The sequence below is a fragment of the Pristiophorus japonicus genome, chromosome 2 (genome assembly GCF_044704955.1).
Source record: "Pristiophorus japonicus isolate sPriJap1 chromosome 2, sPriJap1.hap1, whole genome shotgun sequence".
NCBI lineage: Eukaryota > Metazoa > Chordata > Chondrichthyes > Pristiophoridae > Pristiophorus > Pristiophorus japonicus.
In genome coordinates, this window is record NC_091978.1 from 155,189,495 (window position 1) to 155,202,028 (window position 12,534).

The 12,534-nt window shown below is 44.5% G+C and overlaps 1 protein-coding gene across 1 annotated transcript in view; it reads left to right on the top strand.

Moving 5' to 3' along the window:
• scfd2 (sec1 family domain containing 2) overlaps positions 1 to 12,534 on the top strand; it is a 544,849-nt gene that overhangs the window by 414,160 nt on the left and 118,155 nt on the right. Inside the window, exon 6 of the mRNA XM_070870049.1 lies at positions 6,336 to 6,481. Coding sequence (XP_070726150.1) covers positions 6,336 to 6,481 — 146 coding nt within the window. The remainder of the gene's footprint in view (positions 1 to 6,335; positions 6,482 to 12,534) is intronic.

Here is a 12,534-nt window from a genome sequence, read left to right on the forward strand (position 1 = left end):
ATTGGTTTGCACCTGTAACCAAGTGTGACTTCTGCGTACTACATTTTTTATATATGTGTGTATATGGTTAACTTTTATCTTAATTGGATAAATAGTTTATCTGGATTTTCCTTACCCTTTAAGTTGGAAGTGCCGACAACTGAAGATGTTCAAAATCCAAACTTTCTTTTGGACAGTCTATTTGACTTGAATGAACAATGACACACTTTTTCAAAGCCTGACAGTTATTTTATTTAATCTAAATGAGTATTTGGATGAAGTGATTAACCTCTAGACCAGGGAATTGAATTGCAGCTTGACTGATTATTGCTTTATGACATTTCCCATAGAGCAATGAATCGAAAGACGTTCCAGAAAAATCAAACCCATTACGACATCATTTAAAACATGCAGTATATAACTTAATTTTACAGTTTAATTTAGATGTTATATCTTCATTCTAAGGAGTAACAGACAAAATAGGGACTGCATGAAAACTGCATCAAGATCGTCCAAAAAACCCCAAACCAAAATTTGCTTTTGTTTCTTCAGTAATGAACATCATTGTTACCAACATTAAAGTGATTTTAATATAATGATTTGATCTTAGTTTGTATGGAACTTGAGTATCAAAATTAAGAACTTTGTTAGCGGTGTGAACTTTTATGCTCATCAAACAAACTGCTGGGGAACTGAACATTTCATGCACCCTGCTGAAGTGCAGAATATTTGAGTGCAGAGTACACTCCAATGATATCCCTTACCCTCAGCCTCTGAACTACACCAGTGTGACTTACAACTCCCACACGAGTCACCCTCGTCCTTGAGGTAGCAGCTAATAATGAACTCGACAAAAATCTCTTAAATCCTACCAGTAACTTACATTTATTTAGCACCTTTAACGTAGTAAAATGCCCCAAGGCAATTCACAGGAGCATAATCAGACAAAAATTGATACTGAGCCATAGCAGGAGATATCAGGATGGCTGACTAAGACCTAGATCAAAGAGGTAGGTTTGAAGAAGTATCTTAAAGGAGGAGACAGAGTTGGAGAGGTGGCGAAGTTTAGGAAGGGAATTCTAGAGCTTAGGATCTAGATGGCTGAATGTACAGCCGCCAATAGTGGGGTGAAGGAAATAGGGACTGGGGGAGGTTACAGAGATGGGGAGGGGTGAGACCAATGAGTGATTTTAACACAAGGATGAGAATTTTAAAATCAAGGCACTGATGGACCAGGAACCAATGTAGGTCAGCGAGTACAGGGGTGATGGTGTGAAGAGGACTAAATGCAAGTTAGGATATGAGCAGAAGAGTTTTGGATAAGCTCAAGTTTATGGAGGATGGAAGATGGGAGGCCGGCCAGAAGAGCATCAGAATAGTCGAGTCTGGAGGTGACAAAAACATGGATAAAAGTTTCAGCATCAGGTGGGCTGAGGCGGGGCAGAGACGGGTGATGTTATGGAGGTGGACTCGGTGTTACCAGAAAAAAGAGCTTTCATTCTCAGCTTCCAATAGTTTCCCCCTCATTCTTAATGTAAGTGTGTGTGTGTGTGTGTGTGTATGTATATTTTATATATATTATTTTAGTAATATAATAATATATTTATATATTATATACTACTGCCTTTTGTTCCCAGTTACAGACAGTAGAATGTAATCAAACCACACTGATCTCTGCTTGAAATACCTAGAAATGTCAGAACTGTCTGTATTATACAAGGTTGTCATTAAAATTGTAATCCAATTACTTTGTCAATTGCTGACTCTTTTCATAAGTAATATTACCCACTTTCACTGGTATTAGCTAGAAATGTAATTTCAGAAATGAAGCACTCTTGACAGGTGTATTATGGAATAACAAAGGGAGGCTCCCAACACTTGAGTGATACAAGGCTGAACGGTATTTTAAGAATGCATTGTGATTCTATTATTCTGATTCCGGGCTAGGGAAATTAATTTGAAAGTGCTTTTAAGTATCATCTATCATTCAACTGAATGTCAAGCGCTCAGCATGGGTGCTCATTTACCCAGTCAGCCATGAGACAACTTACCAGGTGTGTCTACCTGCTGACTGTTTAAGTATTTAATACTTTCCATGCCTCAGTAACACAATGATGATAGTAAATGCAGACAGGCTTCACAAACCAGTTCCCATTTGCCGATCTCGGCAACAGTAACACGAGTGGCAGGCGTGAAACATGTGATGAAATGTGTTATAAAGTGACGGCAGTTGTCTAAAGATGCTTTTACATTGCCGCTTCTTTAGTTTGGATTGCAGGAGAGCAGCTAACAACTCCTGAAGACTCTTATCCTAACTGCAGAATTGTAGCTCTACTGACATCCACTATCTGAACTAACTAAGCACCATTATAAAAGCACCTGAAAAGTTACTGTTCAGTAAAAAGATATATTGGACAGCAAAGTAGTCCCTTCTCTGTTTGCTCTGTTATTTATTTTATGCATTCCACAAAATGATGGGTCTTCATTTTACTGTTTGGAGTTTTCTACATTAACCTGAAAAGACCTCTCCCAGAAGTTAAAATCTGAAATTGATGCAATGCTGGAAATTGGGAAATTTTTGCTATCAATTAAATTGTGCGATATTTGCACAGGATTGAGTTTCCAACAAATGTAACTTTATCACATTCTATAAATTAAATTTAGCAATGTACAGTTTGGAAATGTATGTTTTCTAGTTATGTTTATCTCTCAAAGTGTAAAGCAAATTCTGTATCTTTTTTGTTCTTGCTACATACAAATTCTGTGGCATTCATCAGTGATAAAAAGGAGTCTCCCTGTCATTGCCATAGAACTATCGAAGTTTACAGCACAGAGGAAGGTCATTCGGCAGTCCGCCATATATGTGACAGCTCTTGCTATAGAGGGATAATAAGAGAATCAAGGGATATGGGGATTGTGCAGGAAAGTGGAGTTGAGGTAGAAGATCAGCCATGATCTCATTGAATGGCGGAGCAGGCTCAAGGGGCCAAATGGCCTACTCCTGCTCCTATTTCTTATGTTCTAATCCTAATCCCACTTCCCTGCTTTTCCCATTGCCCTCTTTTAAACAATGAACCAGATCGTGTTCTCACCTGACTGCTACACAAACTTGCTTTCCAGTAGGATGTTACTGGATAGCAATCATGAGCAGGAACCCTGGCTTTATTTTCCTACCTCCTAACCCAGTGACAGTGAGGCCAGCTGTGGCTCCACTATTGGTCCTCTTTCAAATTTCAAATGGTTACAAAGAATCATTTTTTTTAGTGAAGAGAAGCTTTGTTTGGAGCAGTTACTGGGCCTGACAATGTGATTAAGTATCACGAACATGCACATTTGAAATTATGAGATTGATTAAACAGTTGAAGACTGCATTGACTGATGTTAATTCAGCTCCTTTTAAATGTTGGACCCAGTAACTGCTCCAAGAAGAGCTTAGCACTGATTGGCTGCTGTATTGGGAAGTGTCACTGAGAGATGGCATAAGGATAACTTGTTGCAAACAGAAGTACAGTATGGATTACAGTTATGGATTAAGGGATGCTCTCATGAAAGAGAGAATGAAAGGCGATTTACCCCTTCTGACCCACAGTTTATATGAATAGGGAGTCTTTGCTGACACGAGGTGCAAAAAAGAGGGGAAGTTATTTTTGCATTGACACTGACCTGGCATACTTTCACGTGTACAGTTTGAGAGATCCATTGGGGAAAATTAGCTGTACTATAGTACCCATCACATTACACAAAATACATTCAGAGTCCCAACAAGGCCCAGCAGACCGGCTAGATGCACCAGAATCACCAGACCGACAAGATCCATGCCTCATCCATGCAACTCCAATTTATCTTCATATCGAATAATTTTTTTAAGTTGTATAATACTGCACTATATTGTGCTTCCTCTCTCCTAAAACCAGTTGGCAGAAGCCAATTCAGAAAATGGAGATCTGCATTTCTGTGCAAGTCTCCCAACGGACTGAAAGGAAACTGAAGGCACAGCACAGTATATGAGCATGGAGAAGCAATGCACAGAAGTAGGCTTTGTAACACTCTCCTACACCCAGAAAGAAAGAAAAGAAAGAAAGACTTGGATTTTATACAGTGCCTTTCACAACAACCAGACGTCTCAAAGCGCTTTACAGCCAATGAAGTACTTTTGGAGTGTAGTCAGTGTTGTAATGCAGAACAAAGTAAAAGTGGCTTGAGAAGCACACAGGAATGGCGTGCTTCCACTCGGCCCCCTATCAGTATATCTGTCTCACCCTGTGAAATATGGCGAGCTCACTGTGCGGGAATCACAGCTATAAATCTGCTTCCTACAACACTATGGTACAGGGTGTCAGTCCACTGCATCACCAGACTCCTCGAATTATGTGTTTTTTCTGATGAACTGTATTGTATGCTTTGTACCATATAGCTGGCATTGAGTTTAATACTGTAATACAGACTCAAAGTTCTGTTAGCATTCTTGTAAGTTGTGCCCTCAGCGGCAGTGCTCAATTAAATAATAGTCTCCTCACTCACCGGCAGCTACTATCCTGGACATTATGTAGCTCCAAAGAACATGCATTAGTCTTTCCCTCATTGCTACAAAATTGCCTTCAGTAGAGAGGCTAAAATGGACAGGAGTTTCTATTCTGGCTCACTATCCAGCAACCCTGCTACCTGTGTTAGCTGAGGATAGGATTGGGATCAGCTGTGATATGTAAATAATTTGTAAGCTCTTTGCCAGAACTGGAAAGTTCATTTCAGCTCAGTAACTTTTTTTTGGTTACAATTGGATTTCCCTTGGTATTGCTCATAGTAAGTTATGCTCTGTGAGGTATAATATGTCATCAGGGCCAATGATTTATGTTGCTTGGTTAAGGCGAATGTGAGTATTTTCAGATTCAAGTTGTGTGAATATGTCCACATTTTTATGTGGTTTGATTACTGTTATGTCTGTTTATCTATGTACTGAATGTACTTTTTCATTTTTTTTAAAGTCCAGGATCCGGAAATGTATGGTCGGGCAAATGCTCCAAGTTGTGGGGTAGCTAGAAGGTAAAGGGAGGTCATGTGGTTTAGTAATATTGAAACGATGGTCCAAGGGTCTGTGAGCAGGGAAAGTGAAGTGTTGTGGTGGAACTTTTGGGAAGAGGTTCCTTGATCCTGGGAGTAATAGAGACGCCCTGCGGTTTGGGAGTGGTATTGTGGAGCGGGTGCTGAGGTGCTTTACCGTACAAAGTCAATTTGAGTGTGGAAGCATTGCAGAGGACACTGCTAGGTGTTGGAGCTCTGGGTCAATGAAAGTGGGTGTAGAAGTAATGGGAGATGGATGGTGAGGTTTGGGAGAAAATTATGGTGTACTGGGCTCTCGCAGCATTGGATACTGGACTATGGAAAGGGATGCAATGATTTGGGGTCATTGGTAGGGAGTTCACAGAATTTGGGACCAAGGGAGTGGTCACGTAGAAAGGCCAGTGGAAATGTCAGAGAGGAGGGTGTTACCATCCAGAATGATTGAGGAGAAAGATGTTTTGGAATCCAGGAAAACTTGGGAAGGTGGGGCTAGGATATAATAGTGTTGCAGGGGTTCTGCTAGTATTTTGGGGAGAGGAGTGTTGAAGGCAATGAAGGCTATATGCCTTCATGAATTCCCCATATCCCACCGCTGCTGCCACCCCTGCCCAAAGAAGTGAACCAGTACTGAACTAGGAAACCTGCCGTCCCGCATGAGATTAGCTAACTAAGCACTGGCCAGCATTTAAATCTAGGGCCTTTCTGGCCTGTATTGCAGTACACTTACAAATGGAACCAGTGGCATGCTCTCTGTTATAATCTTACAGCATAAATACTGTGAAATCTAAAAGAAAATGCAGGTTGCAGGACTGCATAGGTGTGGAATTACTGAATTTTAAATTGTTTCTTTTATTCATTCACGGGACGTAGGCATTGCTGGCAAGGCCAATATTTATTGCCCATTCCTGATTGCCCTTGAGAAGGTGGTGGTGAGCCGCCGCCTTGAACCATTGCAGTTGTTGTAGTGAAGGTATTCTCACAGTGCTGTTAGGGATGGAATTCCAGAGTTTTGACCCAGCGACAATGAAGGAACGGGGATATATTTCCAAGTCAGGATGGTGGGTAACTTGGAGAGGAACTTAGAGGTGATGGTATTCCCTGCTGCCCTTGTCCTTCTAGGTGGTAGAGGTTGCCGATTTCGGAGTTGCTGTCGAAGAAACCTTGACAAATTGTTGCATTGCATCTTGTAGATGGTACACACTGTAGTCAGTGTGCGTCGGTGGTGGAGGGAGTGAATGTTTAAGGTTCTGGATGGGGTGCTTATCAATATGATATGAATGATATACTTTTTATTTCAGGTTGTTCTTCAGCATCTGAATTAACATTTGATAAAGCCACTAGTGTTGTGGAGCAAGTGTTTGAGACGCTTCGGGGCATAGCGAGAGCACGGGCACACTTGAGACAGTTCAAAGCTTTATACAGCCCCGGCGGCAACACCCACCAGGTAAGGAGATGGAATTTAATTGAACGGCACCTTTTATGTATTTAATTTTTGGTGAAGCTTTTCTACTTATCAGGTTGAAAGATGTCATTACTGCAGAATTAAATATTATGCATTTGTATAATATTGTCTATATCAAACGCTCCCAGGTCATATCTACAGATACAGAGTAAACCTCACCCTCCCCAACCACAGCAACAGCGCGGGTTGGGAAAAGGGTTTGGTATTTCCAGGAATTTAACCCCTCGCCCGACCCTTTCTTTTCCATTGGTGTTGGGTTAAAATTGAGGCCAGGGTAAATCCCACCCTTTCCAACCACAGCAATATTAGGAATTTCCCTTTATCTGCATCAGCTAGCTTTGTGACCTCTATGTCTGACTGCCATCTCGGTGCCAGGTTTATACTGTAAATTCGTGCCTGCTAAGAACTGAGCTGAAATTAGCGCAAATGAATTTCACCTTGGACACTTACACCCAACAGAAGTTATTCTTATTGGCATTAGTCTGGGCCAATTTAATTTAAGAACAGGAGAATGTGTCACACTGATATAGAAACATAGGGCCCAAGTTTCCACACGCGCCTAGAACGGCGCAGTCCCGAGCTGGACGCCCGTTTTTCGCGCCACAAAGTGCACCTAAAAAAATCCTCGGTATTCTCCACCTACCTGTAGGTCCTCTGGCCCTCGGCGCAGCCAGCATGAGCTGTGGGGGGGCGGAGCCAGGTCCCTGCGCTGAAAACAGTCCCGGGACCTCTACACATGCGCGCTACAGTGGGCACGCAAGTGCAGTAGCTCCAGGCGCCAAACTGTGTGGGAGGGGCCCGAAGCACGCAGCCCCTAGCCCTGGCTGAATGGCCTCACTGGGGCTGCGTGAATAAGGCTCCTCCCACGGCCAGCTCCTGCTTCGCCCCGCCCCCGACCAGACCCGACACCCGCTCCCCCCTGCCTCCGGACCAGACCCGCCCCCCCCCCGCCTCCGGACCAGACCCGACACCCGGTTCCCCCCCGCACCGACTGACCCGACCCGACCCGCGCTCCTGTTCCCGCTCCCCGACTGGACCCGACCCGCGCTCCTGTTCCCGTTCCGCCCCCGTCAACTGGACCCGATCCGACTCGCGCTCCTGTTCCCGCTCCCCGCCCCCCCGACTGGACCCAACCCGACCCGCGCTCCCGCCCCCCGACCCGACCCGACCCCCGACCCGACTCGACCTGACTCCCGCTCCCGGACTGTATCCAACCTGACCTCCCCCCCTGCCCCTCCCCCTCTCCCCCCCCCCTCTCTCCCTCCCCCCCTCTCTCTCCCTCCCCCCTCCCTCTCTCTCTCTCCCACCCCTCTCTCTCTCTCCCTCTCTCTCCCTCCCCTCCCTCTCTCTCTCCCTCCCCTCCCTCTCTCTCTCCCTCCCCTCCCTCTCTCTCTCTCTCTCTCCCTCCCCCCCTCCCTCTCTCTCTCTCTCTCTCTCTCTCTCTCCCTCCCCCCCTCCCTCTCTCTCTCTCCCTCCCTCCCCCACCCCCCCCCCCCCCGAACCGAACCTCCCCGACCCAACCCAACGCTACCTACCTGTAAATCTGGTGCTGGGGACAGGCCCTGCCCGAGGTCTCGGGCCGGCCCGTTCAGCCTTCGGTCCTGAAAGGCCTGCCTGAAGCACTTTCACACAGGTAGGAAGATGGTTTATTTAATCTTTTCTTTGCTTATAAATTTTTATTCAGGTTGGATTTATTTGTATAATATTTGTAGAAGTATAAATAAGGATTTATTGTAGAATTTAATGACTTCCCTTCCCCCCACCCCCCCCACCTCATTCTGGATGCCTAATTTGTAACCTGCGCCTGATTTTTTAATGTGCAGAACAGGTTTTTTCAGTTCTACAAAAATCTTCACTTGCTCCATTCTACTTTAGTTTGGAGTTCGTTTTCACTGTGGAAACTTTCAAATCAGGCGTCAGTGGCCGGACACGCCCCCTTTTGAAGAAAAAATTCTGTTCCAAAGTAGAACTGTTCTACCTGACTAGAACTGCAGAAAAAAAATGTAGAGAATTGCGATTTCTAAGATAGTCCGTTCTCCACCAGTTGCTCCTAAAAATCAGGCGCGAATCATGTGGAAACTTGGGCCCATAGAAACATAGAAAATAGGTGCAGGAGTAGGCCATTCGGTCCTTCGAGCCTGCACCACCATTCAATAAGATCATAGCTGATCATTCCCTCAGTACCCCTTTCCTGTTTTCTCTCCATGCCCCTTGATCCCCTTAGCCGTAAGGGCTTATCTAACTCCCTCTTGAATGTATCCAATGAACTGGCATCAACAACTCTCTGCGGCACGGAATTCCACAGGTTAACAACTTTGAGTGAAGAAGTTTCTCCTCATCTCAGTCCTAAATGGCCTACCACTTATCCTAAGACTGTGACCCCTGGTTCTGGACTTCCCCAACATCGGGAACATTCTACCCACATCTAACCTGTCCCGTCCATTCAGAATCTTGTATGTTTCTATGAGATCCCCGCTCATCCTTCTAAACTCCAATGTATAAAGGCCCAGTTGATCCAGTCAACCCTCATATGTCAGTCCTACCATCCCGGGAATCATTCTGGTGAACCTTCGCTGCACTCCCTCAATAGCAAGAATGTCCTTCCTCAGATTAGGAGACAAAACTGAACACAATATTCCAGGTGAGGCCTCACCAAGGCTCTGTACAACTGCAGTAAGACCTCCCTGCTCCTATACTCAAATACCCTTGCTATGAAGACCAACATATCATTTGCCTTCTTCACCGCCTGCTGTACCTGTATGCCAACTTTCAATGACTGATGTACCATGACACCCAGGTCTCGTTGCATCTCCCCTTTTTCTAATCTGCCATTCAGATAATATTCTGTCTTCGCGTTTTTGCCCCCAAAGTGGATAACCTCACATTTATCCACATTATACTGCATCTGCCATGCATTTGCCCACTCACCTAACCTGTCCAAGTCACCCTGCAGCCTCTTAGCGTCCCCCTCACAGCTCACACCACCACCCAGTTTAGTTTCATCTGCAAACTTGGAGATATTACACTCAATTCCTTCATCTAAATCATTGATGTATATTGTAAACAAAGAAGTAATAAGAAATCAAAGTGTGACATCACAGCCAAGCGGGTAAGTGAGTGGCTGGTGGATTTAATCTTTTTCGTTTTCTTTTTCTTTTTCTTTTTCTTTTTTTATCAGCAGGTAACCTTTGGCATTGTTGCCAAATTAAGATAATTTAAGGGTTAAGTCATGGCAGGAGAGCCCAGACCCGTGTCATGCTGCTCCTGTGCTATGTGGGAAGTCAGGGATGCTTCCAGTGTCCCTGGCTACTATGTGTGCAGGAAGTGTGCAGCTGCAGCTTCTGACAGACTGCATTGCGGCACTGGAGCTGCACATGGACTCACTCTGGAGCATCTGCGATGCTGAGGATGTTGTGAATAGCACGTTTAGTGAGTTGGTCACACCGCAGGTAAAGGTTACGAAGGCAGATAGGGAATGGGTGACCATCAGGCAGAGCAGTGGAATGAAGGTACTGCAGGGGTCCCCTGCGGTCATCTCCTTCCAAAACAGATATACTATTTTGGGTACTGTTGGGGGAGATGACTAATCAGGGGAAGGCAGCAGTAGCCAAGTTCATGGCTTCATGAGATGGCTCTGCTGCACAGGAGGGCAGGAAAGAGTGGGAGAGCTATAGTGGTAGGGGATTCTATTGTAAGGGGAATAGATAGGCGCTTCTGCGGCCGCAGTCGAGACTCCAGGATGGTATGTTGCCTCCCTGGTGCAAGGGTCAAGGATGTCTTGGAGTGGCTGAAGGACATTCTGGAGGGGGAGGGTGAACAGCCAGTTGTCGTGGTGCATATAGTACCAATGATATAGGTAAAAAAACGGGGTGAGGCCCTACAAGCTGAATTTAGGGAGCTAGGCGATAAATTCAAAAGTAGGACCTCAAAGGTAGTAATCTCAGGATTGCTACCAGTGCCACGTGCTAGTCAGAGTAGAAATAGCAGAATAGTTAAGATGAATACGTGGCTTGAGGAATGGTGCAAGAGGGAGGGATTCAAATTCCTGGGACATTAGAACCGGTTCTGAGGGAGGTGGGACCAGTACAAACCGGACGGTCTGCACCTGGGCAGGATCAGAACCGATGTCCTGGGGGGAGTGTTTGCTCGTGCTGTTGGGGAGGGTTTAAGCTAATATGGCAGGGGGATGAGAATCTATGCAGGGAGACAGAGGGAAGTAAAATGGGGGCAGAAGCGAAAGGTAGAAAGGAGATAAGGAAAAGTGGAGGGCAGAGAAATCAAAGGCAAAAATCAAAAAGGGCCACATTACAACATAATTCTAAAAAGACAAAGAGTGTTAATAAAACAAGCCTGAAGGCTTTGTTTCTCAATGCGAGGAGCATTCGTAATAAAGTGGATGAATTAACTGCACAGATAGTTGTTAACGGATATGATGTAATTGGGATTACGGAGACATGGCTCCAGGGTGATCAAGGCTGGGAACTCAACATCCCAGGGGTATTCAATATTCAGGAAGGATAGACAGAAAGGAAAAGGAGGTGGGATAGTGTTGCTGGTTAAATAGGAGATTAACGCAACAGTAAGGAAGGACATTAGTCTGGATGATGTGGACTCTGTATGGGTAGAGCTGTGGAACACCAAAGGGCAGAGAACGCTAGTGGGAGTTGTGTACAGACCACCAAGCAGTAGTAGTGAGGTTGTGGATGCCATCAAACAGGAAATTAGGGATGCGTGCAATAAAGGTACAGCAGTTATCATGGGTGATTTTAATCTGCATATAGATTGGGCTAACCAAACTGGTAGCAATACGGTGCAGGAGGATTTCCTGAAGTGTATAAGGGATGGTTTTCTAGACCAATACGTCGAGGAACAAACTAGAGAGCTAGCCATCCTAGATTGGGTGTTGTGTAATGAGAGATGATTAATTAGCAATCTTGTTCTGCGAGGCCCCTTAGGGAAGACCACAATATGGTAGAATTCTTCATTAAGATGGAGAGTGATGCAGTTAATTCAGAGACTAGAGTCCTGCACTTAAAGAAAGGTAACTTCGATGGTATGAAATGTGAATTGGCTAGGATAGACTGGTGAATGATACTTAAAGGGTTGACAGTGGATAGGCAATGGCAGACATTTAAAGATCACATGGATGAACTTCAACAATTGTACATCCCTGTCCGGCGTAAAAATAAAAGGGGAAGGTGGCTCCACCATGGCTAACAAGGGAAATTAGGGATAGTGTTAAATCCAAGGAAGAGGCTTATAAATTGGTGAGAAAAAGCAGCAAACCTGAGGACTGGGAGAAATTTAGAATTCAGCAGAGGAGGACAAAGAGTTTAATTAGGAGGGGAAAAATAAAGTCTGAGAGTAAGCTTGCAGGGAACATAAAAACTGACTGCAAAAGCTTCTATAGATATGTGAAAAGAAAAAGATTAGTGAAGACAAATGTAGGTCCCTTGCAGTCAGAATCAGGTGAATTTATAATGGGGAACAAAGAAATGGCAGTCCAATTGAACAAATACTTTGGTTCTGTCTTTACTAAGGAAGACACAAATAACCTTCCGGAAATACTAGGGGACCGAGGGTCTAGCGAGAAGGAGGAACTGAAGGAAATCCTTATTAGTCAGGAAATTGTGTTTGGGAAATTGATAGGACTGAAGGCCGATAAATCCCCAGGACCTGATAGTCTGCATCCCAGAGTACTTAAGGAAGTGGCCCTAGAAATAGTGGATGCATTGGTGGTCATTTTCCAACATTCTATAGACTCTGGATCAGTTCCTATGGATTGGAGGGTAGCTAACGTAACCCCACTTTTTAAAAAAGGAGGGAGAGAGAAAACAAGGAATTACAGACCGGTTAGCGTGACATCGGTAATGGAGAAAATGTTGGAATCAATTATTAAAGATGCAATAGCAACGCATTTAGAAAGCAGTGACTTGATCGGTCGAAGTCAGCATGGATTTATGAAAGGGAAATCATGCTTGACAAATCTTCTAGAATTTTGTGAGGATATAACTAGTAGAGTGGACAAGGGAGAA